The sequence below is a fragment of the Pyxicephalus adspersus genome, chromosome 2, assembly GCF_032062135.1.
Source record: "Pyxicephalus adspersus chromosome 2, UCB_Pads_2.0, whole genome shotgun sequence".
In the NCBI taxonomy this organism is placed as follows: Eukaryota; Metazoa; Chordata; class Amphibia; order Anura; family Pyxicephalidae; genus Pyxicephalus; species Pyxicephalus adspersus.
In genome coordinates, this window is record NC_092859.1 from 46,647,112 (window position 1) to 46,674,453 (window position 27,342).

Consider the following 27,342-nt stretch of genomic DNA (forward strand, 5'->3'; position numbering starts at 1 on the left):
TTTCAACACACAATGTTTATTAAATAGTATTCAGTTAATAAATGACTAGTTATTTCAAGCATTGTTGAACTACTATCTTGATTAGGTATGAGAGTAGTGATTTTGCCTTTTCTGTAATTTTATCAAATATAGCCTAAAATTTTACTTAAATGCATAGGTGTACATCAGAGCCTAAAGTTCCATTTGTCTTGATCAAAGATACAATGTGCAGTTTTATATGTATCTGTAAAGATAGAAAGATGTGCTAGATGTGTTCAGGCCAAGGGTTTGTGAATGTCCTTTATAGTTCGCTAGGCTAAATGTTCAAATGAAACCCCACTAAAATGTATTGGTAACAAACATTTAACTCCAAAGGTAGAATGTTATCCCCTGGGTACATTTTCTTAGAATACAAACCAGAGGAGCAAATTTGAATCTCATTCCTAAGCACAGAAAATGCCAACACCTAGAGAGGTTAGCAAAACTTTTTTTTTAAAAAAATGTATAGAGGTAGTCCCTGGGTTACATATGAGATAGGGACTGTAGGTTTGTTTCTAAGTTTAATTTGTATGTAAGTTGGAACAGGTATGTTATTTTAATAAATTAGGACATATGTTTGTCTCAACAAATTATTAGGCCGCATGGTGTCAGTTACTGTATAAAATCCTCATTGTGAGTTAATCACAAAGCAAAAAAAAAAAAAAAACTTTATAGAGCCTAGACATTCATTAACTTCTGGAGCAAGTTATGCTTTGATATGCAAAAAGAAACAACTGCAGAGTTTCTCTTGGTGATTAAAGAGGCAGTAGGAGCTGAATCTATAGGATCACCCTCAACTTTAGCAAAAGACTTCTTCTGCAAGTCATGCAAACCCTCTCCCCCCTCCAAGCCTCTATCCCGCAAGCAGGTAAGCCCCTTTCATATCTAGGAGTCGTCCGTATGTCGGATGTCCTTAATACGGGGACTACATGTACTAGTATAAGTCCTTCCAGATTGGATGAAAGCTCAATATAAACATATATAATAAACATATATATAAACAATATAAATAAGTCATTTCAATCAGATACTTCAGTATTAAACTCTTAAAGTTTTAGATGCTTATGCTCCCCATCAGATACTAGTCTCTATTCTTCAATCCATATCACCACTGTACCATGTCATGACATAGTGCCTTGTTGGACATAAGCACACACTGCTTGTCCAAAGCAATTTCTAATGATCATATATAAACAACAATATATAGGTGCATTAGAAATTTACAGTCTTCTACATTTGCAATAATCCTTATTGGCTGGACACATTAGGAATGTGAGCTCTATCTGAAATCTCAACAATGTATATATCACTGCATATCAACAATGTATATATGACTGCTTTACATGCTGCTTTTTTGTGAGTTATGGTATTTTTTTTTTCTTGAATGTACAACCAATTCATTATTTTAGGAAAAAAAATACTTTATTGTTTTTATGAATAGAAAGGGCAATATTTTCATATAAACTTACCTGATATAAAACATTTTGCACAGCCCCTGACTGATTTGCACGTTCTTCAGTATTGGGCATTTGGGAGCCATTTGGAGTGAAAACAATTAAGCCACTCTTTTGTTGCAATGAGTTTGAACATACTTTGTAATGAGTTTGTTGAGAATATATCCAACTTCCTCCAGTGTTTGAGCAGATCTTTTAATTTTCCTTCAAGTCACTGACTTCATCTCTGTATTTCTGCCATCTAAAGACAGTAAAAGCAATTAAGGTAATAAAAAATATACTTGATATTACGCAAATAGCAACAATTTGCTTGTGTAAATTTGTTTTCGTGTAATTCATTTGGATTCCTGTATCATGCATAATTTCTTCTCCAGATTCCACTAAGGAGATAACAATTTCTGTTACTGCTGTCATGATTGGCTCTCCATGGTCCCGAACCACCACTAATAGTTTATATTCTTCTTTATCCAATTCAGTAAATGGGCGTCTTACGCCAATCTCCCTGTATGTGCAAATATAATGAATGGATTTTTTTCCTGAGGGATCCTTACAATTTATAAGATAACAGAGTATTGTATCCAGAATCAAAATCTATTGCTCTGACTTTAGTAACCAAGTGTCCAGACTGAATGGTTTTTGGGGTTTTTAGCATCAATGCAGAAAACAGTGACATGAAAGTTGGGACATTGTCAATAATGTCTTCTTTGAAAATATTCAGAGCAAGATTTGAACTAAGTGGAGGCCAGCATCAGTCACTTTTATGTGACACTGAAAATCACTCACTTTTTCATGGTCAAATGAAACTAAAGCAAACACTTTTCCATTCTCTGGATTGATAGAGACATAGGAAGATATGGGGATTCCATCCACAGAGCTGTCACTGATAGCATACATGATTAAGGAATTCTGCCCGATATCTGGGTCAGATGCCGATGCTGTATATACATGAGAACCTGGTGGATTGTTTTCCTTGATGAAGATTGTATCATAAGATTTTTGGAATAATGGGGCATTATCGTTCACATTGCTTATATCAATGCTAAGTATCTTTGCAACTGACAGTGGTGGTGTTCCTTCATCTTTTGCTACTATAACAACTTAATACTGAGAATGTATTTCTCGATCCAACTGCCCACAGCATCTCTCTGTCTATTGTCTCTTTCACAAACAAGTGTCCATTCTGCAGATTCACCTTGTAATTCACCTTGAAATATTCCTTCTCATCTCTAGAGACAGCATGTAACATTCTGGAATTAATTTCACCTAAAGTCCCAGATCTTGTGCAATCCTTCCAACAAAGGTGCCATGTTTAGATTCCTCTGGGATGACATAATGCAGCTGACAATACCACATCTCAAGACATTTGGAGCAAAAAAAAATTGATCAATCTGCTGATCCCTTGGTAATGAAGATTTTGGTTAGACATGTCTTGTAATCACTGAAGATAAAAATGATATTGTTTTCAGTAATGATTGCATTAGCATTTACTGAAGATCCACAACAGAGAATCAAAAATCCAGCATTGCCAGTTTTGTTACACTGAGATATTCAACATCAGCAAAAAAAAAATATATATTAAGACCTCTTATGCCTGCTAAACATTGTTGCAGCGCGACATCTAGTGCCTAATAATCAGGTTGCATCTGGAAGGATCAGCTAAATTGTAAGTGTATTTTAAATAAAAGCATGATTTGCTCTGAAATGTTTACAAAATATTAATAATGCGTTTCTGCTATTGTTTTTTTTCTTTCTAAGTCTATAATTTTGGAAAAAGGTTGTTAAACATAATATTACAATTGTATAGTTTCAAAGTATAGTTTGCATAACAATATTGTAACTTAAAGCAAAGCAGTATTAATATTTTTTTTTTTCGTATTGGTAAGGCATAAATGTCTCTTGCCTTGGTCACTGATTTACTTGGTCAGGTGAATTTTAAGAACTTTTTTTTCCGGTCTGTATGTAGTATTTGTGGTACATTTTTTACTTTTTGGAATTATGACCAAAAGATAGATTTAAATTACTTTGAGGTAAATACGAAACTAAAACTAACATTTCATAAATAAGCTTCTACTAGCAAGTTATTTATTGAAAACAGGTTGTACATTTTAGGAAAACAAATTTCCCCATGCTAAGGGTTGTTCTTTAAAACTTAAAAGCTACATTGTCATGAAAGAAAACAGGGCAGAAATAGCAATGTGTCAGCTGTATGCAAACGCACTACAAAGTATATTACCCTGGGTAATAAATTTCAAAGTCTAAAATAATAAGAAAATATTCACTTAAAGGAAAACATAAATGATATAAAAGTTACTAAGAATATATTAAAAGATATAATATGAAGATTGCAAAAAATCAGAAAGAACAAAATGTAGTAAATGCAAGCACAACAAACCCCCCAATATTCTGTAAATATACCAATAGCAGGAAGATCAGTTCTGAACATGTTAAGTCCCTCACAAAAAAACTATTAATAATAAATGTAAAATAATAAATAAAAAATAATAAAATAAATAATAATTGTATTAAATGCCTTCAGCTATGTGTACACAAATCAAATAGTGGCACTCTACAGTAGTGTAAATAGTGCCACTCTCCTTACAGTTGTCTGTAATTGATTTGTTCCAGAAACACGTCTGTTCCACATGGCTTACCACCTGTCCCCAACAAGTTGAGCTCTGTTTCAAAGCTATTGTTTCAAATTTTTGGAGATGAATAAATTGGTTTCAAAGGATTGGTGCAAGGCCAGAATGGTGCCTATACTTAAAAAGTAATCAAAGCCTATGCCAAGTAACTTTAGCCCTTTCATTTAACTTCTATAATTGGTCTGACACTTTTGAGTCCAATAAATTAAATAGCAAATAAAATGGATTCTATGATAAGCTATGTATATATCTATATCTGTGTGTTATCTCTCCATATGGATGACACACACAATTAACCTCCCTGGCCATCTGATTATGTAAGTATTTTTGATTGTCAAAGCATTACATTGTTTTGCCTGGAAATCTGTTGTTTTATATTGTAAGCCTGTAATTCTAAGTAATAACTGAAATCTGTCCAAACAAGGGTCTAGTAGACATCCTGAGTATGATAACATTTGAAACACAAAATAATAAATTATAAAATAATACTTAATTATAAATAATATTTATAAAAAATAATAACTTGATAATAATACATTGAATTTAATAATTTTTTTCAAATCAAAAACACACATATTGGCCTAATAGACATCCCGGGTATGAAACATTTTGAAACATGGGACTGCGCAAAAACTGATGTCACAATGAAAACAGTGGAACCTGATGTTCTTTCCACTGTCATCTCTCTTCGAGCAACAAACCACACACATTTTTGTAGGTGCTGGCTTTTTCTCGGTTGGCTGGACGTATTTTTTTTTTTTTGTCCATGAAATGATGACTAGTCAGGCGTTCCGGGGTTGACAACTGCAACAGCACAATGTCCAGCTCTATTCACAGCCCTTGATGAGAGTTCTTTAGTGGTTCGCAAAGCTACATTCAGAAACTTTCCAAATTAAACCAGAATGACTCACGGGCTTGTCACTCTTTTGTCTGAACAGAATGTATAAATTCAACAAGCACTGCTCAACAAGATACCTGAAGATCTTCTTGTAGTACTTATTTTGCTGTTTCCTCATTGCTGGGTAGAATGTCATTGCTTGGTCGGCTCTATCGACACCTCCCATGGTGTTATTGTAGTCTATCACTACTTCGTTCATACCATAACAATGGAGGCATTATGAACAGTACTCATTAGGAACACATCTTTCTTGTCACGCCATCGCAGTGCCATCATTTTGCCTTTCTGCCAAGCAACCATTTCTCAAGTCTTCAGCTTCTAATTACAAACATTGATGGCATGTCGTGCTGGTTAGCCCTAATGTTTCGATAAGCATCTGTTTTGTTTTGCAGAAGAAACTCAAAGCTCAGGGGAAGTATAAAAGTTGTTGGTTGTGATCCAATAGCCCTGATTTAGCAATGACTCAATGAGTGAAAGAACAGAAGATGTTGCCATTCCATAGTTGCTGTATTTTGTTTCTTTCCAGTGTATAAAAGACTGAATTCCAAATGTAGCCAGTTGATGATTTGCACAGCATGTAGAATTTTAAGCCAAATCGTGCTCTTTGATGCAATGTATTGCACCCAGCTGAGCCTGCGCTTGTAGGCCATTAGACTTTCATCAATGCTGATGCCTCTTTCTGGCACATAGCTCTGTTGGAAAATCAATAGAATCATTTGAGATACTTTCCAAATTGTATTTTGTTTTGGTGCAGGATGAGTAGTTTCATCAAATTCTTTGTTTGTTGTATGTGAAGTGGAAAAAATTAATTTAGGTTTCCCCACCAATCCCTAAAGTATTACTAAGCACAAAAGTAGCCATAAGTCATCTTTGGTCACTGGCTCCTACTTTCTGCTTTTTGCAAACTTCCGGTGTGTAACAGATAATTTTCTCAATAACCTCATTGGTCAGAAACAATTAGAAGTATACAAAGGGGTCATCATGTTCAAAGTCTACTTTTATACCAGATGCTCTAATAAATAGGAATCTTGGGGGCACTGCCTGAGCCTTACCAAGGTCAATAGAGCACCAAGTTCTCACATCATTGACCTCAATCACAGAATCCTTGCTGTCTTCACTTTCACTGTCTGATGGCAAGTTTCCAGGTGAATCACGATCGCTCAATTATACAAGGGATTCTAAATCACTATCGATGTTTTATAGCTGTTCTAACACAGATTTTGCACTAGAGAGATGTCCTTTGGAAGCCATGGACGTGGTCAAGTTTCCAGGTTAGGGCAGGTGGCAGGAAGAGATGTGGTCAAAGGTCAGGGCTGGAAGTGGACAAACAGTAAAAGTGCAGGCAGTGCACTGGACAAAGCTCTAGGGACAAAACTGTGGGATACAGTAATGTAATCAAAACAAATTACAATATAATCTGTTTAAATTTCCCACCAGGTCACCCCCACCAGCACACCACCGCTGCACGTTCACACATCCCAATGATCACGTTGGGGAACCAGGGCAAGGTGACACAGATGCCGGGTGGGCATCGACGGAGGATGCAGCGGGCTCATAGGGACTAAGTAAACCTTTAACAATGCCATCCTATGTGTGGCTCGGGGGTAACTCCGAGCCACACTCTGGAATACCGCCAGGGAGCTAAAAGACCACTTACTATACAATCCATTCAATTTGCTATTTCATGCTTATTGGACTTTTATTTAATCTCCACTCCACTTTTAATCTCTAACATATATGATCAAAAATAATGATCAATATACTCCAGGAAATATAATGATTGTCATTACACATACTCCTCTTTACCCTATTTTTATAGACACTATGTCAGTTGTACTGATTATTTTTAGTATGTACCTAGCATATTTAATTTATATAGAATTCAGACTTTTCTTTATCAGTTTAATAAATAAAAATAGACTATGCTTTATCAGTTTTTTTCCTCTGGATGAAATGTGGGTTTTAAAGTTCTGTATATGCAGAATACGGTTTTCATTTTATCTATCTGTAAAATCGATGGACTTGTCCCAATTATGACAGTGAAGTGTGTCATGGTGTCACAAATAATTGTATCTATTTTAATACCAAAAATTCAAGCAGGCAAGTTTTCTGAAATATAGTCCACATGTTGGACAAGAAACAATGCCTCGCAAGAGTGAACTTTATTTATTAACTTTATTATATGACAGACAATCTTTAAAAAATGGGTTGATCAAGTGTTCCATTATGACTAAAATATTAATGCTCCTATTATAAGTTAGTGAGCAGAAATACAATTTTTTATCTGTAAAAGGTATGTTTACTTTTTGTACACCTAAGGTTTGTTTATTTAATATGATTGTCTTGTCCACACAATTGACAATCACAATTCTTGTTTTAGCTGTTGTATTTCTTTGCTTGAAAAGCCATTTTAGGTTACCAGAAAGATTTTGGGCCCCTAGACTTTCCCTCTATATAAATATGGCTTTTATATTATCCTAAATATAACATCACTATTTAAAGTGATTGAATTGTCTTGCCTTCAGCCAACGTATTCCAACTGACAAATAAAAAAATAAGTACAATAAGAGTATACCCACAATGGCCCTAAAATTAAAAAAATAAATATAGAAGAAAAATGAAACACCCAAAATTATAATATATATATATACATACATTGGAGGCACATCATGTACAGAAGTACCAAAGATATAAACATGAGTTTTCAAGGTAAAATACAAAACCTATCATACTGTACTGAATACATCTCTAACAATTTAATATGGATACATTTAAGAATGTCTAAACATAATCATATGTTTTAATTTACTGACAAAATCCCACATGTAAGCCAGCACGTTTTATTTGATCTTAGTTATTGGCTTTATGTGGTTGAAACAACTGACAAAAGCAAAATGACCTGCTGTTTACAAACTTTCCAAGGAAGAATATATATTGTTTCCAAGTGTTAAACAACCTGACATGACAAAAGTAATGTAATTTATTTTGGGGTATAGGATTAGCTTTAGTAAAACATAACCATGATACATTTATTTTCTATGTGTATAGATTATATTATGAACTTATATATAAAAAATTTACTTAAATTTTGTTTTTTCTGTTTTGTTTTTTTGTAAGTGTGGTTTGTCTGCAAGTAATTTGCTTTGCAGGTTTCAAAAGGGAAGTACCATAAAGTGGACCTTTAGTTTGCCATGAAATGTACGTTTAGATGAAAAGATCACAATATAATTTAACCATCTAAATATTGAGCAAACTAGTGAAGCAATGAGGACAACTATAATACAAATTTACGAACATGGTTAACCACATAGTGAGCAGGCACGGAGTAGAGTGAGCCTTTCTTCCATATGTATTATACTAAACGTATTGTGACTTGGATGACTACTGATACTAGTAACCTTTTTGGAAACAGCTATTTAAAAACAGTTAAAGATACATATAACATTTATTTTAGTATGAAATATGCATGAAAAAAATTGCTCATTTAATTGTTGTAAAATAATAGAACGGTCAATACTTTCATTTGAACTTACCTGATATGATGCATTTAGCAAAGCCCCTGGTTGGTTGGCATATTCTTCAGTATTGGGCACTTGGGAGCCATTTGGAGTAAAAACAATTAAGTCACTCTTTCGTTGCAATGAATTTGAACATACTCTGTATTGGGTTTGTTGAGAATATATCCAACTTCCTCCAGTGTTTGAGCAGATCTTGTAATTTTCCTTCAGGTCATTGACTTCATCTCTGTATTTCTGCCATCTTAGGACAGTAAAAGCAATTAATGTAATGAGAAATATACTTGATATTATGCAGATAGCAACAACTAAATAGATATTTGCATCTTTAAATTCTTCAGTAATTCCTCTGGATTCTGGTTTATTATACATTATTTCTTCTCCAGGTTCCACCAAGGAAATGACAATTTCTGTTACTGCTGACTTGACCGGCTCTCCATGGTCCTGAGCCACCACTATTAGTCTGTATTCTTCATTATCCGATTCAGTAAATGGGCGTCTTAATCCAATCTCTCCTGTATGCTGAAAAATAATGAATGGATTTTTTCCTGATAGATCCCTAAAATGATAAGATAACAGAGCATTGTATCCCGAATCAATATCTATTGCTCTGATTTTGATAACCAAGTGACCAGGCTGAATTGTTTTCGGGGTTTTTATTGTCAGTGCTGAAAAATGTGGCATGAAAGTTGGCGCATTGTCATTAATGTCTTCTATGAAAATATTCAGAGTAAGGTTTGAGCTAAGTGGAGCAAGACCAGCATCAGTCACTTTTATGTGACACTGAAAATAACTCACTTTTTCATGGTCAAATGAAACTAAAGCAAACACTTTTCCATTCTCTGGATTGATAGAGACATAGGAAGATATGGGGATCCCGTCCACAGTGCTGTCACTAATAGCATACGTGATGAAGGAATTCTGCCCGATATCTGGGTCAGATGCAGATGCTGTATATACATGAGAACCTGGTGGATTGTTTTCCTTGATGAAGATTGTATCGTAAGGTTTTTGGAATAATGGAGCATTATCATTCACATCGCTTATATCAATGCTAAGTATCTTTGCAACTGACAGTGGTGGTCTTCCCTCATCTCTTGCTACAATTATAACTTCATATTGAGAATTTATTTCTCGATCCAACTTCCCAATAACAATTAAAGAAAAATCTCCTTTGAATGCTGGGTATATTTTGAAAGGGGAAGAATTAGTGACATTGCAGGTAACTTTACCATTTAATCCTGAATCTAGGTCATGGACACTAATTATTGCAACAGTTGTTCCTTGTGGAGAGTCTTCAGGAACAGGCACAGCGAGTGAAGTTACTGTCATCTCAGGAGGATTGTCATTGACATCTACAACAGTCACTAGAACTTTACAATGTCCAACTAATTGGATATCTCCATTATCCACAGCATCTATTTGTATTTCATACAATTGCACTTGTTCAAAATCCACTTCTCCAATCACTTTTATCTCCCCAGTAATCTTGTCCAATACAAATACTTTGTTGACATCATCACTTGTTTTTTTACTAAATGTGTATAATACTTCTCCATTTTTTTCCTGGTCTAAATCTGTGGCATTTACTTTTATTACTAATGATTCTTTGGGAGCATTTTCAATCACACTAGCTTGATAAAATGGCTGATTAAATGTTGGAGCATTATCATTAAAATCTTCGACTGTGATAATGATTTCAGATGTACCACTTAATCTTGGTTTGCCACCATCATAAGCTGTCAATGTGAGATTGTGAACAGACTGCTTTTCTCTGTCTAGAGATTTCTTTAACACAAGTTCTAATGATCTGATCTGATTCATATATTTTTGGAAATCTAATGCAAAATAATCACTGGCACTGAGCTCATAATTTGTAATAGCATTTGTTCCAAGATCTGGATCAACTGCTCCCTCTATATGGAAACGAGATCCTGTAAGCATTACTTCAGATATCACAAGGCTATTCTCAGAGGATTGGAAGACAGGTCCATTGTCATTTATATCTTCTATTTCTACATCTACTCTATACATCTGTACAGGCTTATCCACTATAACCTGGAGAGGAAAAATACACAACTGTGTGCCTGGACACAGCATCTCTCTGTCTACTGTCTCTTTCACAAACAAGATTCCATTCTGCAGATTCACCTGGAAATATTCCTTCTCATCTCTAGAGACAACACGTAACATTCTGGAATTAATCTCACCTAAATCCAGTCCCAGATCTTGTGCAATCCTTCCAACAAATGTGCCGTGTTTGGATTCCTCCTGGATGATATAATGCAGCTGACTCAGGACCACATCCCAAGATATTTGGAGCAATAAAAAATGTACCAATCTGCCTTTTCCTTGATAATGCAGCTTTAGGTTGGACATATCTTAGAATCACTAAAGCTAAAAATTGTAATTTCCCAAGTATGGTTAGCATTACCAATTACTGAAAATTCACAGCAGAGAATAAAAAATCCAGCATGGCCGACGTTGTTGCAGAAGGATATTCAGAAACTGCAACAGAGAAACATATTCATTCCTCACCTTCCTGCTATATGTTGGTACAGAGTGACATCTAGTGCCTAATGCTCAAGATGCATCAATATTGAGCACGAAACTGTAAGTTTTTATTAAAAATCATTCTTTTTTCCAAAACTTAGTTTTAAAAAAGGCATTACAAAAACTAAATGTTACTTTTATTGCTCCTTACCAAATATTTTATTTGGTAAGCCAAAAGACTGTATGTATTGTTTAACTGTATATTACATTTTTTTTATTATACAATTTTATTGTTCAATATACAATATATATACAAACTATCTTTATCACATTTAGTTTTCTGTGGAGCCAGTAGAGTTTTCCATACATATGATTTTCACATGTTTTAAAGATTTCCATTATGTTATTTACTATGTCAAGTATGCATGTTTAATTTATGAATTTCAGTGTATTATGAATGTTTGAATTTATATGCGACAAACAATACAGATGCTTATATAAGTAGCTCTCCAATAACCGAATATACATATTATAATACACCCAGGTTGTCAAACAATTCCTTGTGAGAAATTTTAGGCGGAAATTAGGGATTCTTTTGGACACCAAACACAAGGATTTATGTAGAAGATATACAATATGAAAAAAAAAAAACCTGATGGTTCATTTACAAATAATACAAGAAGTATACAAGACTATCTTTTACATAACATGTTGTTGCTTTTGAGTTGTAGTATTCATAGTAACAATATAAAAATTACCATCATGCTCCCTAAGTTTCTGGTTATTCATATTTATTATTCCTAAATTTTGTTGCCCCAAAATAGATCTTTTTCTCCCTAGAAACCCGTATTTTTTGACGTTTCAAAAGAAAAAATCTGCTTTCTTAGGAAAAGTGGGAGCAAGAATATCTAATTTGTACTCAAAAATCACCAAATTACCCCCAAAATGGTAATAAAACTATAGAGGTTTCTGTTTTGAAGCCTCCAACATCACCTTCTAATGGTTTAGCTCAGGCACCATTGGTTAGGATGGATACATCATAGGGTAATTTCCCGTCATATGAAGTCTCCCCTAGTGAGTTGGCCTACATCCCTTGATGCTTGACGTCTTGCATGTGAAGCTGGCTCCATATGAGCTTTTATTGTTAAGCGTTTGTTGTCTGTTGATTCATTTATGTCACTTGCTATATACAGGCCTTAATATATAGTTATAATTTTTCCCAAAAATTTCATTTATCCATTTTTTATAATTACATTTTTTTTTTTTTTACATTCTTACATTTGAAGATCTATGGTTTCTAAAGCATCTTAAGCATCTGCAAGATAATACCAAGAAAATAAGTTATAATACAAGAACAGCTGAATAGGTCAAATGCACGAGTTGAATGAGTTATATGTTCCGTCATACAGTACTTTCATATACCAAAGTGAACTAAAGGCACCTTTTCATTGATTCACATTTTCCAAAGTTTAAGTCGTGTATGAAATAGTTGTTACCCCTAGGAATGTCTATTTTCAAGACGAAGTAATAATGCCAAACCTCCAGTCACATGAGTCAAAAATTAAAAGGAGAAATAAAAGCCAGGCTTTTGGCAATATTTTAAGGGGAAAAAATTTACAAATCCATTTGAGGAGGATCACATTGGTACATTCCCTTGTGGAAAATGTAATCAGTGCAGTTGGATTTTGACTGAAAAAGATAATATAAAAATCCGTAAAGACATTAAACCTTATGTACCTAAGTACATTTATTTAGCATTGTGTGACTGTGGGTGTTACTACATCGGGAAGACCAAGAGAAAGTGGAGTAAACGAATTTATAAACACACATATATATATACGATCACAAATGGTGTGATATTGACACCACTGAGTGTTTATATGGGCAAGTATCACAAATTCAGTACAGGAGGTTTAAGGTTTTTATCTTTGAACCTAATCCCAGGGGGGGTAATTTTGACAATGAATTATTGAAATGTGAAAATAAATGGATTTATCATTTAAATGCAACTGAATTCCCAGGGTTAAATAATGTTATCAGTTTTATGCCCTATTTACAAAGCTGAAGGAAAAGGATAGATGGACTAATTTATAAACTTGACAGGAAACGAAGTCGCCAAGAAGAGGTTTGCTTTTATTAGACAATTTTTTTTGGAGGAGGAGGGTGGGGGGTTGGGGTGGTGGTAGAGAGCGAGGAGGTGGGAAGAGAAGAGAGAAAGAAGGGGGGGGAGGGGTAGGGAGGAGAAAAGGGAGAGAAAGAATCTTTTTTTTATGTAAATGGACAATGTAAGCCCATTAGAATTTGGAGACAATATATATATGTAATTTACTATGGATTAATATTTGAATCAAATGACTTTTAAGCAATGGAAAAATTAATCTATTGTATTACAAAATTTGATATACTTACTATACTAGGATTGTATTGTTTATACAGTATATCATTGATAAGTATTGGTGATTAATAAATAATGGGTATATAAATAAAATTGATTGAATAGTAATAGATATAATCTATTATATGTGATATGATAGATGTATAGGTATTGTTCCCAAATCATGTATATATATATATATATATATATATATATATATTAATGGTACAAGTTGGTATTCATTTCTGTAGAAATGCCCGGTGTGAGATTTTTGGATATGATAGTATGGTATTACAAGATTGCTATTGCTTTACATCTCCGTATGTTGCCAGCCCGGAATATCATGTTGCAATTCTGCAGATGAAATAACTGAGAATGGAGTTACATTGTACTATATGGAAATTTTATGAATGGCCATCTAGTCATGACTGTATTTAGCTTTACGCAGAATGATTGGTTTCAGCTATTTGTCTCACCCACATGGGTTTGTTTTTCTGAGACCATGGCCCTGATTTATTTAGGTTCTCCAAGGCTGGAGAGAATACACTTTCACCAGTGAAGCTGGGTGGTCCAGCAAAACTGGAATGGATCTGGGCCAGAATTGAAAACGTTTGCTAACAAATAGCTAGTGACTTTTAGGAAATCCAATCCAGGTTTTCTGTTTCACCCAGCTTCACTGATGAAAGTGTATTCTCTTCAGCCTTGGAGAGCTTTAATAAATCAGGCCATATGTGAGATCATGGGGGTGTGGCATATGTTTTCACACGTGGGATGGGGGATGGCTATATATGCCTGTTATTCATGACGTAAGTGTAATATGATTAATGGCATGATCTTGATTATATTCTAACTTGGATGAGCTAGGGAGCCTGGCACGTTCCCGCAAGGGGGATGTGGCTTTTAGGCACGGGGACGCCAGTTTGTAAGCAACATGCATTTATTGGGAGACTTTACATCTGAGCAGACTCCCAGACTCATGGAGGGACATCTTATGTTGCACTGTCTGCAGTAGGGGAGCTGTGCAGAAGGCCTAGAGCCAATTAGTGAGAAGGTAGGAGCAGATTTGTTTGAATGTTTTGAACCTATATGATTTGAACTTTAATGCTGTTGAATATATATTCGTAACTTTATTTATCTGCTCCTGGAATGTAGAGCATAGGATTGGGTAACTGTAAGGAAATTATGCTAAGCACTTAGGGTGTAATCCTGTTAATAGATGGAGGATTAATTTTTCAGAATGGTTTGAGGATAAGGAGGTGACAGTAATTGGGATAGAATTTTGAGCACATAATAAGGATCATAGGTTGAATGTTTATATGGCTTTGAGAGGTACTCAAATGTGCACTATGTTGGCATATAATGCTGACATGAATATATTTATATATATATATATATATATATATATATATATATATATAGCGTAATTGGTATATTTAAATTGTTTGAGGGATTGTCACTGCCATTGAGGGTAGGTAGAATTTTGGAGATAATGGTGAAATAAGTATATGAAATGTATTATTTATTGATAGGAGTTGGAAAAATGTAATACCCAATTAAACTATATAAAGATGATGGCAATCTGACTAGAAAAGGCATTACTAAGGCGCTCATTCCACCCTCTTGTTGTGCAGCTATCAGAACATCCAAGTTATGGCAGTTGTTAGCCCTGCGGGTCGTGCCGGCGCTGCTGCTCCTAATTGCAGGCACAGGTGCCGGGTCCTATCTTTTAGGTAGCATAACCCCACTACCTGTGTTCCATGCCAGAGTTTCCTTCCTGCTGGAGACTTGCACTGGTGTCTGAGCTGGCGTGGGTGTGTCTCTCCTCATTTATGAGGCAACACATACACGCTCACTGTTTCTACAGCCTATGGCTGGATCTCTGCTGGTATTTAAAGGCACTTCCTACTACAGAAAGTTGCCTCAGCAATCTCATGGTCTTAGCTTGTCTAACTCCAAGTGCAAAGGTGCTTTTTATGTCTGCCTTGCTGAGTACCGGACCTTGTTTACCAAACCCTTGGACTTTGCCTGTTTGCTGCCTGACCCTGTGTCACAGATAACAGGGAGGGGAGGGAAACAGAAAGGTAAATACGATGGACTAGACCTCCAATGGCTAGGGAAAAGGGAATGGTCACCCCTTACAGACACCGTAACCTAGCCCTGACTCCTGACCGTATGAATATCCCTTGATGGTGGGAATACTCATACACTGGAACCTAGGCCCTAGTAGCCCTGCATAGTCCTAGGAGTAGTGACTGGGCTTGAGACTACTGGTTCCTTACCTGATGAAAGATCCAGTGTCTCCCTGAGGCCTAGTAACACCCAAAGAACAAAAAAACACCAAAAGTAGTTCAACTTATCTTAATAGCAAATAAAGAAGCAGGAACTCTAGAGAGAACAACACACCAGCTCTTCACATCCCAGAAGTGAATATCAACCGCACAGCATGAAGTGTGAGGCCAGACTAAGGGGTGTGGTCATTACAAACAACAACACAGAAACAAGTTGTTGTCTCACAGATCTTCTAACTTCAGTCACGGAACGGACCGTGACAGTACCCCCCTTCTATGGGTGGCCTCCGGAGACCCAGGACCGACCTTATCTGGATTAGCCTTGTGGAAAGCTTTCACTAGACGACTAGCACTAATGTCGGTCGCTTGAACCCACATTCCCTCCTCCGGATTTCCTCAGGAATGCCTGAAGTCTTAGTACCAGAAAATGTGCCCAACTGCGTATAGAACCCATATGCCCCAAAAAACGGCGACTTATCAGTGGACTCCTGCCTGGTTATTTATGGCAAACTCGGCCAAAGACAAATATGAAGACCACTCCTCCTGATTCTCTGAGACAAAACATCTCAAATAAGTATCCAGATTCTGGTTAGTGCGTTCCGTCTGTCAGTTCGACTGTGGATGAAAGGCCGAAGACAAGGACAATTGTACCCCCAGACAAGTGCAGAACGCCTTCCAGAATCTGGAAACAGGGAATACCGTGTAGCTTCACGATGTTATCAACAAACACTTGTGCAAGGGTTTTAGCATTAGGTAGCCCTGACAATGCAATAAAGTGTGACATCTTACTGAAGTGATCAACAATCACCAGAATCATGTTTTTTCCTAAAGAATTAGGCAAATCTGTAATAAAATCCATGGATAAATGAGTCCAAGATCGGGATGGGATTGACAACAGAATAGAGATCCAGAAGGCCGAGTATGTGTCACCTTAGCACGAGCACAAGTACTACACGCTGACACATAGCCCTCAACACATTTACGCAACCCCAGCCACCAGAATCTATAAGAGATGAGATCGACCATGGATCTGTTCCCAGGGTGTCCTGTAAGGACTGTACAGTGGTGGTTCTCGAACACCTTGTGTCGTAATTCGTAAGGAACAAACAACTTCCCCGAAGGACAAGAATCCGGTGCATCTCCCTGGGCCTCCAATACCTCTGCCTCAAGATCGGGATAAAGAGCGGATATTACTACCCCTTCAGACAATATCAGACCAGGATCTTCCGAATCACCCCCCCAGAAAAGCTACGCAACAAAGCGTCCGCCTTGACGTTCATAACCCCAGGGTGATAGGTGACAATGAAATTGAACCTGGTAAAAAACAACGACCATCTGGCCTGTCTTGGGTTCAGACGTTTAGCCAACTCCAAATACACCAGATTTTTGTGATCGGTAATTACCGTAATAGGAAGAATCGCTCCTTCCAACCAATGACGCCATTCCTCAAAAGCCAACTTAATGGCCAGCAACTCTCTATTACCTACGTCATAATTTTTCTCTGCATTAGAGATTTTTTTACAGAAGAAAGCACATGGGCGCCATTTACTAGGTGAAGGACCCTGCCAAAAGACTGCATCTACCCCTACTTCAGATGCGTCAACTTCCACAATAAATGGATGTGACACATCTAGTTGCACCAGTATAGGAGCAGAAGCAAAACACTCCTTAACAGCTGAAAAGGCTTGTAATGCCATCTCCGACCAGGCTGAGAAATCTCAACCTTTCCTCATCATGTTCATTGAAGGTTTAACCACAGTCGAATAATTCAAAATAAATTTACGGTAGTAATTGGTGAACCCCAAAAATCACATAAGTACTTTAGGATTTTCGGGTCGGTCCCAGTCCAACACCGCACTGACTTTTTCAGGATCCATACGAAAACTTTAAGATGAGATTAGGTAACCCAGGAACTGCATCTCTGGAACTGTAAAAACATACTTCTGCATCTTTGCATACAATTTATTCTCTCTTAGGATCTTTCACACTTGTTTCATGTGATCCTGATGAGTCACCATGTCAGGAGAATAAATTAATATATCATCCAGATACACCACAACAAACCTGCCCACCAGATGATGAAAGATGCCAATAATGAAATGTTGAAAAACCGCAGGAGCATTGGTTAACCCAAACGGCATGACCATATTCTCAAAATGACCCTCAAGGGTATTAAAGGCCATCTTCCACTCATCCCCCTCTCTAATCCTTACCAGATTATACGCCCCTCCCAAATCCAATTCAGAGAACACCTTGGCGCCGACAATCTGATTGAACAAATCCGAGATTAAAGGAAGGGGGTAAGGGTCGCGGACAGTAATACGGTTAAGCTTACGGAAGTCCAAACATGGCCTCAGAGTTTCGTCCTTTTTCTTAACAAAGAAAAACCCGGCGGCTACTGGAGATTTGGATGGTCTAATATGACCTTTAACCAAACTCTCGGTGATATATTCTCGCATGGCCTCTCTTTCGGGTTCCGAAAGATTATACAACCGAGACTTGGACAGCTTAGCTCCGGGAATAAGGTTGATGGGACCAATCATACTCCCGATGTGGAGGTAACTCCTGGTCTCCACTTTCAGAGACTACATCAGAAAACTCAGAAATAAACAAAGATACAACCTTAGTGGTTACAACAGAAAGCGATGTGTTAAGACAGTTGTCTATGCAATAATCACTCCAATCAAGAATCTGTCTCGCTTGCCAATCGATGGTAGGATTATGATTGCTTAACCATGGTAAACCTAGTACCAACAGAGCAGGCAGACCCTCCAGCACAAAGCACAAGATGGATTCTTGATGAAAATCACCCACGTTTAAACGAATGTCCTGCACCATTTGTGACAAACATTTCTGCGAGAGTGGAGCAGAATCAATTGCAAACACAGAGATATTTTCGTCAAGTGCACTAGTTGTTAACCCATGCATAGGGACAAACTGACCATCAATTAAGTTAACCCCTGCCCCGCTGTCAATAAACACTTCAATTCCTACAGTTTTGGAGTCTAGCACCACCTCAGCAGACAGGAGAAATCGAGTACTACCGGTAAATGACAAAAGTAAATTCTCTGATTACCCACACAGACCACCAAGTGAGAGATGAGGGTTAAACACACATTTTTTTTTGTTTTCACCTTAGCGCTGAACATAAGGACAGATGTTGACAAAATGTCCCCATTTTTCACAGAAAGAAATCCCTTCTTATGCCCAAAGTTCTTATTCCCAGGTCCAGAGGTAGCTCCCCCCAACTGCATAGGTTCGTCACTGGACATGAACTCAAGCATCCCTTCACCCAACGTGTCAGAGGAGGCCGCCATCTTATATGATTGTACATCCTGGGATTGAGGAACCTTAGATCTCTCCCTCAGGCATCTATCCATATGTACAGCAAGGGACATAGCCGCTTCCAATGACCCAGGATATTCATGAAACGCCAATGCGTCCTTCAGGCTCTAAGAAAGCCCTTGACAGAATTGACTACCGAGAGCAGGATCATTCCACTCAGTATCCGTAGCCCACCTTCTAAATTCAGAGCAATAGGTCTCCGCAGAATGCTTTCCCTGCTGCAAGCCACACAACTTAGTCTTGGCCAGGGAGACCCGATCTGGGTCATCATAGATAAGACCTAGCGCTCTGAAAAATGAATCTACCGACCGGAGGGACTGAGATCCGGTCGGCAACGAAAAAGCCCAAGACTGAGCGTCACCTTTAAGCAATGACATGATAATACCCACTCTTTGACTCTCGTCCCCAGAAGAGTGTGGACGTAGTTTAAAGTATAGTTTGCATAACTCCCTGTACCAAAAAAAATTGTCGCTTCCTTGGAAAATCTCTCTGGGAGCGCTACCTTGGGTTCAGGGAAGGCCTGATTCCTGCTGTCAGAACCAGCTTCCTGTGGTCTCTGTATGTGTGGGTTGATCGTGGGGAGGTCAGCTACCTCCAAAGACAGCCCCTGCAGTTGTGCGACCAGTGTAGAGATATCCATAGCTGCACTGACACAAACAAAAATAGCGGTTTGGGCGGTTGATAATGTCACAGATAACAGGGAGGGGAGGGAAACAGAAAGGTAAATACAATGGACTAGGCCTCCAATGGCTAGGGAAAAGGGATTGGTCACCCCCTAACAGACACCCTAACCTAGCCCTGACTCCTGACCATATGCATTTCCCCTGATGGTGGGAATACTCATACACTGGAACCTAGGCCCTAGTAGCCCTGCATAGCCCGAGTAGTGACTGGGCTTGAGACTACTGGTTCCTTCCCTGATGAAAGATCCAGTGTCTCCCTGAGGCCTAGTAACAACCAAAGAACAACAAAACATCAAAAGTAGTTCAACTTATCCTAATAGCAAATAGTAAAGCAGGAACTCTGGAGAGGACAACACAGCAGCTCTTCACATCCCAGAAGTGAATATCAACCGCATAGCATGAAGTGTGAGGCCAGACCAAGGGGTGTGGTCATTTACATTTGGAAAGAAAAGCAACATTGTTAGTGAATATTGAGTTCGAATAAAATTGATGCTGTAATGTTTTTAAATATATTGAAAGATAATTAAATGTGATATATGGACTTATGAATAATGTAATTTATTACTACCAAAAATGTCCCATTTGTACTTTTTGGTTGTTTGTAATTATTTAAATAAAAAATCTTAACATGGAGGAGGAGTTCATAATAACTTTAATAAATTCAGGTTCACTTCAAATATTCACCCAGTGTGAAAACAAACTCCTTTTTAATTTTTTTATGTTTATATGATTGGGTATTCAAAATAAACACAGCTGCAATGGACCTGATTTAAAAAAGCTCCTCAAGACTGGGGCAGATGGACTATCATGGGGGAACATAGGTGATCCAGCAAACCTGGAATGGATTTCTTAAAAATCATTTAGTATTAGTTGGCAAATGTTTTCAATCCTGGACCAGACCCATTCGAGGTTTGCTGAATCACCCAGGTTCACACATGATAGTCTATCTTCTCCAGTCTTGGAGAGCTTTTTTAAATCAGGTATAATGCATACAGTAAAGGTGGTGGAATCTAATAGCAAATAAGCCTCACCATGTTAGTTTCAACTATTGATGTTTAAACATGTTTGAGTTCATATAACTGGAAACATATACGTTTACCATTTATGTTTCCAGGTATATGAACTCAAACATGTTTAAACATTACCATTTATTGTTTCATCGCAACATACAGTAATCACTGACTCTGTAGGCTTGAAAAAAATGAATGAACCTAACCATGGCACACTCATACTGCTAACCTGCATAGGCATGTAAATGTGTGCAGACCATATACTGATGTTAATGTTTGATTGAGGTTTGAGTTGGATCGCTTCCAGGGTGAAACTGTCACATACTTTGTCCAACTCTAACTTACTCCCGTTCAGACACTGGGATAGACACAATTCCAAGGCTAACCAGTGTTCCCCCCATTCATATGCGTCACTATGGGGCAATCCCTCATTTATACTGGGATTTAGATAGCAGACCGGTAGGGGGTTTCTACAAACTGGGGTTTTTATTTAGGGGTAGGAAGCACTCCAATTTCAAATTGTGACACAGGAACTTCCTGAGGAAGAGTTGTTCCAACACTTTCAATTAAATCCTTTATTGGAACTGAAATCGAGTTGGAGCCCCTCCCCCATGCTAACTGTTTGTATTACTGTTGCCAAACATTGGAAGACTCTTACCCTCATTATTCACTGAAATCAAAATTTAATTGGATAATAACCAATAACAAATAATCTTGTACATATAACAATAATCTCTCGATTTTCTACAGGACATGGAACCCCTTTCTATTTTGTTTAGTTCATCTCTTTCTCTTCTGCTTATTTATTTTCATTCTTCCCTACTGAATCCCTCATCTCCCACATTTTTGTGATGAAACTTTTAGTTATTGATAAAGAGAAAGACAATACAAAACATATAGGTATACATAGGTACTATGTCTCTGTACGTACACAAAACCGTAAGAAAATGATTTGAAAAATACAACACTAACATCATATAATAAATTACTGAAATGTCCCACATTTTTACCACAAAGAGGTAATATCAATCTTTGAGATGATAAAAGCATTTGGTACTATTTCTGCAATGTTTCCCATTTTGTCTTGATGTGCAACATTGAAGAAAAATAAAAACATGTTCAAGCATGAACGATTAAACGATTTTCTGTTTTAAACAGTAAAGAAAACAATATTTTGATTTAAACCTACCTTATATGATGCATTTAGTAGACCCACTGGTTGGTTTGCATTGTCTTTATTGTTTGATGTTTGAGAGCTATTTGGAGTGAAAACTATTAAGTCACCATTTCTTTGTAATGAGTTTGAACATACTCTGTATTGAGTTTGTTGAGAATAAACCCAACTGCCCCCAGTGTTTGAGCAGATCTTGTAATTTTCCCTTAGGTCATTGACTTCATCACTGCATTTCTGCCATCTTAAGACCGTAAAGGCTATTAGTGTAATAAGAAACACACTTGATATTATGCAGATGGCAACCACTAAATAAATGTTTGCTTCAGTAAATTCTTCAATAATTCCTTTGGATTCTTGATTATCATAAAGAATTTCCTCCCCAGATTCCACCGTGAAAATGACAATTTCTGTTACTGCTGTCATGACTGGATCTCCATGGTCCTGAGCCACCACTATTAGCCTATATTCTTCATTATCTGAATCTGTAAATGCCCGCTTCAATCCAATCTCTCCTGTTTTCGGAGTTATAACAAATGGATTTTTTCCCGAAAGATCCTTAAAATGATAAGATAATAGAGCATTGTATCCTGAATCAATATCTATTGCTCTGACTTTACTGACCAAATGTCCAGGCTGAATTGTCTTTGGAGTTTTTATTGTCAAGGCAGAAAAAAGTGGCATGAACATAGGGGCATTGTCATTGATATCTTCAATAAAAATATTAAGAGTAAAGTTTGAGTTAAGTGCAGGTAAACCAGCATCAGTTGCTTTTATTTGACACTGGAAAAAAGTAACTTGTTCATGGTCAAATGAAACTAAAGCAAATAGTTTTCCATTCTCTGGATTGATAGAGACATAGGAAGATATGGGGATCCCATCCACAGTGTTATCACTAATACCATACGTGATGAAGGAATTCTGCCCAATGTCAGGGTCAGATGCAGATGCTGTATATACATGAGAACCTGGTGGATTGTTTTCCTTGATGATGATTGTATCATAAGGTTTTTGAAAAAATGGGGAATTATCATTCACATCGCTTATATCAACTTTAAGAGTCTTTGAAACTGACAGTGGCGGTGTTCCCTCATCTCTTGCTACTATTACAACCTCATACTGAGAAATTATTTCTCGATCCAATTTACCATTAATGGTTAGGGAAAAATCTCTTTTGAATGCTGGGTATATTTTAAAGGGGGAAGAATCAATTAAAGTACAACTAACTTTTCCATTTAACCCTGAATCTTGGTCATGGACACTAATGATAGCAACAGTTGTTCCTTGTGGAGAGTCTTCAGAAACAGATACAGCAAGTGAAGTTACTGTCATCTCAGGAGGATTGTCATTGACATCTACAACAGTCACTAGAACTTTACAATGTCCAACCAACTGGATATCCCCATTATCCACAGCATCTATTTGTATTTCATACAATTGTACTTGTTCAAAATCCACTTCTCCAATCACTTTTATTTCCCCAGTATTCTTGTCTAATACAAATACTTTGTTGGCATCATCATTCTGTTTTTTACTAAATGTATAAAATACTTCTCCATTTTTTCCTTGGTCAAAATCTGTGGCTTTTACTTTTATTACTAATGATCCTTTGGGAGCATTTTCAATCACATTAGCTTGATAAAATGGCTGATTAAATGATGGAGCATTATCATTGAAATCTTCTACTGTGATAATGATTTCAGATGTACCACTTAATCTTGGTTTGCCACCATCATAAGCTGTCAATGTGAGATTGTGAACAGACTGCTTTTCTCTGTCTAGAGATTTCTTTAACACAAGTTCTAATGATCTGATCTGATTCATGTATTTTTGAAAATCTAATGCAAAATAATCACTGGCACTGAGCTCATAATTTGTAATAGCATTTGTTCCAAGATCTGGATCAACTGCTCCCTCTATATGGAAGCGAGATCCTGTAGGCATTACTTCAGATATTACAAGGCTACTCACAGAAGATGGGAAGACAGGTCTATTGTCATTTATATCTTCTGTTTCTATGTCTACAAGATACATCTGTACAGGCTTATCCACTATAATTTGCAAAGGAATAACACACAACTGTATGCCTGGACACAGCAGCTCTCTGTCTATTGTCTCTTTTACAAAAAGAATTCCGTTCTGCAGATTCACCTGGAAATATTCCTTCTCTTCTCTAGAGACAACACGTAACATTCTGTAATTGATCTCACCTAAATCCAGTCCCAGATCTTGTGCAATTCTTCCAACAAATGTGCCATGCTTGGATTCTTCTGGGATGATATAATGCAGCTGGCTCAGGATCACATCCCAAGACATTTGAAGCAACAAAAAAAAGACCAATCTCCACTTTCCTTGATGTTGAAGGTTTGTAATGGACATATCTCAGAATCACTGACACTAGAAGAAGGTTATTTCTCCAGTAAGGATGACATTACCATTTACTGAAAATCCACAGTGGAGAAGAAAAAATCCAGCATGGCCGATGTTGCAGTGTAATCAGTGTAATCAGCAACAGAGATACATGGTCAGACCTTGCTTTCCTGTTATAAGCTGGTGCAGAGTGACATCTAGTGCCTAATGTTCAAGTTGCATCCAGCCAGAGCAACTTAATTGTAAGTCAATGTTTATGTATTTTTTAATGTTGTCGATGAGCAAACAGTTTCAAAGAAAGATTTTTAGTTATATTAGTAAAGTCTATTTTTTTATCAAATCTTCTTCCATGTGTAACTGAAGTGTGCTACTGTCTTATCCTAAGCAAATATATAGTGAATCATTTTTGTTACATCAAATGTATATGAAACATCATATAGAAAATTCTTAAAATGCACTAGGGTAATAATAATATAGCCACTTATAAATGCAGCTCTTTTGTGGCAATGCAAATAAATTCATTAAATATAAATATATTTAAATATTAGAACTACCATATTAAATACATATATCTAAAATACCAAAATAAATACATGTATCTAAAAAAAGAAATACAAGAAATATTACTATGAAATTCTATTAAATACATCTCCCTTCTAGGGACACTTCTACTTAAGAATCTTGAAATTCTTTACTAGATGAGAATATGAAAAAGGAGGCAATGAATTAAAATAATGACGCAATTTTCATGTTAGATAAATCTCTATGTGTTTGTTGCATTATTATTGCGCCTCAAGTCCTGGGGTTCTCAAAGATTTTAAACATGTTTCAGTAGACACTTGTGGACCATTACAACATAACTGTATAAACAAAGTGTATTCTTTAGATTTCTGTATACAGGTAGTCCCCACGTCACATACGAGGTAGGGACTGTGGGTTTGTTCTTAAGTTAAATTTGTATGTAAGTCGGAACGGATACAATATTTTAATAAATGCAATCAGGACAGATATCTGAGCATGTCTGAACATATTATTAGGCAGCATGGTGTCAGTTACTGTGTAAATTCCTCACTGTGAGTTAAACTGTAGCTATTAGTTCCATGAAAAACATCTTATGTGTATGCTGAAATGTTTAGGTACAACAAAAGAGATGTTACATGTTTCAGACCACAATATTGGAAGCCAAATATCAGGCTAAAGTTGAAATAGTTAGACTCTTTGCTTCCTAATAAATAAAAAAAAACATTCATTTTTTTTTTTACCAGATTATCAATTAGCATTTTACCCACTTAAATAGAATTGCACTAAATAGACAGCACTTCAAATTTATTTTAACAACTGGAATAAAACAAGCCACACTATTCAACAAGTCATCTTTGACTATGTGGTACAGGTGAGAAAAATTAACAAGAGCAGGGATGAATGGCTAAAGTACACTTGTGTTAAAAGCTGTTGAATTGGCCCTTCCTAAATTTCTAGCCATGAATAAAATGTCCAATAAAGTAGCAAAGGTAAATATAATAGGAGCTCCAACAAAAAAAGCCCAGGAAAGTGATCTTTCAATCAACTTTTAGAAGAAGTTAAACGTATTTGAGACCTAAAAATATGCCTACTGTATTGTTCAGTTGGTTAAGAGTATTAATATTTTCCAGGACTATTTTGGCAAAGTGGCCAGGTAAGGAAACGGTTCTCCCAATTTTGCAAATGTTTCTTTCATGAAAACAAACACCTTATTATAACTGGATTATGTTTGAACACAGATCGACGGACAGTGTTTACTGGGAACATATTTTTGCTACAAGATTTTTTGCATCAAGTTAAACATAAGGAAGAAGACATTTTAAGGACTTTTTTAAATCCGGAAATCAATTTCTAAATTTAAATATATATAATCTTTAAGTGTAAATCTAAGACAAAAATATTACAAAATATATATTATAGAATATAAATATATCTCAGCAATTAAGACAATTAAATTGAAAAAAAAAATCCTTATTTTTGACATTTCATGGCTTAGCTGGCATATATTTTTTGGTGCTAGAACGCATTCCATAGCTAAGTTCCATAGCAAGATTTTTAGTAAATAAAAAAGGGAACCAGTGGCCATGTATACCATGAGTGAATACATTTCCAGGATATAATTTAATTGCGTGCAATCAATTCCTCTCAATAAATTGCCTTAATTATATTAAATAATAATACATTTTAAAGTAAAACAATTCCCCCTCCCCATAAGAGTAATATAAGTTTATTTAAAGATAATTTGCCAATCGTGAACGAGCTGAAACAAAGGTATTTATTTATAAATTATTCCCCCAGCCAAATTCTCGGAAAGTTGCTGGTGGTGAATTCTATGGTCGTATTTTTCTACAGGTCTCCTATTAAAAAGAGGTCTTGTTCTGTCACCTACTGGCCAATATTCAAAAGTGCACAGCTGTCACAATAGAAAATGAAAAGGAAAGAAACACATTTTGAAAGCAAACTAGAGAGGGAGGGAATCAGAGACCAAAGTATAAATTCAGCTTTACAGAACATTTACCCATGTTAAAAAGTCGAAGTTTTGCTCAAAGGTGACAAGAAGACTGAAGTCAGCATTTTATTTTTTTCCACTTTACTCAATTAAATAGGCCAACTGAAAATGAAATAAAGGAAATGTATTAAATGTACTGATTTTACCCCATGGTATGTTCTCATATTCTGTCTGAAAAAAATAGTTTATTCTGAAATTTTTATCACCACACATACTTCAAATACACAATTTCAGCTAAATTAATAATAAAGTTGTAATGCTGTTAAAGGTATAAACTATATATAAGGGTGATAGGGACTGGGAGAAATGCTATAACCAGTTCATTACCACAGTAGTTTGTCTAAACAATGGGAGCAAGCTCCTTTTTTGTCCCCAGATACTAGCTTCAAAGTCCCACCTTAGTACCGTGTTTCCCCGATTTTAAAACATCCCCATTAAGTAAGCCACCCCCGATTTTTGAAAAAAAAATTAAAATAAGACACTTACCCGTTAATAAGACATCTGATCCTGCGTGTGTGTCCTTTATGCTGGCTGCAGCATGTGTGTTCTTG

The 27,342-nt window shown here is 36.4% G+C and overlaps 2 protein-coding genes and 1 pseudogene across 4 annotated transcripts in view; all 3 read right to left on the bottom strand.

Moving 5' to 3' along the window:
• The window catches only part of LOC140323517 (protocadherin alpha-C2-like), a 182,380-nt gene that overhangs the window by 120,423 nt on the left and 34,615 nt on the right, over nucleotides 1-27,342 (bottom strand). The gene's annotated exons all lie outside the window — the stretch shown is intronic.
• LOC140324855 (protocadherin alpha-7-like) lies at nucleotides 1,693-11,094 on the bottom strand. Its single transcript, XM_072402983.1, has 4 exons — nucleotides 8,546-11,094; nucleotides 3,706-3,727; nucleotides 2,256-2,560; nucleotides 1,693-1,713 (listed from the first exon to the last, which is right to left on the bottom strand). The coding sequence occupies exons 1-4, from the start codon at nucleotides 10,904-10,906 to the stop codon at nucleotides 1,693-1,695; spliced, it is 2,709 nt and encodes a 902-aa protein (XP_072259084.1). The 5' UTR covers nucleotides 10,907-11,094.
• On the bottom strand, nucleotides 21,484-24,207 carry LOC140324856 (protocadherin alpha-5 pseudogene; annotated as a pseudogene).

What these genes read in the sequence shown, in the direction of transcription:
- LOC140324855 (XM_072402983.1), bottom strand. Translation starts at nt 10,906, where the DNA reads ATGTCCAACCTAAAGCTGCATTATCAAGGAAAAGGCAGATTGGTACAT. An exon ending in TTTGAAATTTATTACCCAGG is followed by an intron (nt 2,561 to 3,705) that starts GTAATATACTTT and finishes AAGTTGTTATAG; the next exon opens with TAGCAAAAGATGAAGGAACA. An exon ending in TTTCATTTGACCATGAAAAA is followed by an intron (nt 1,714 to 2,255) that starts GTGAGTGATTTT and finishes TACTGTCTTTAG; the next exon opens with ATGGCAGAAATACAGAGATG.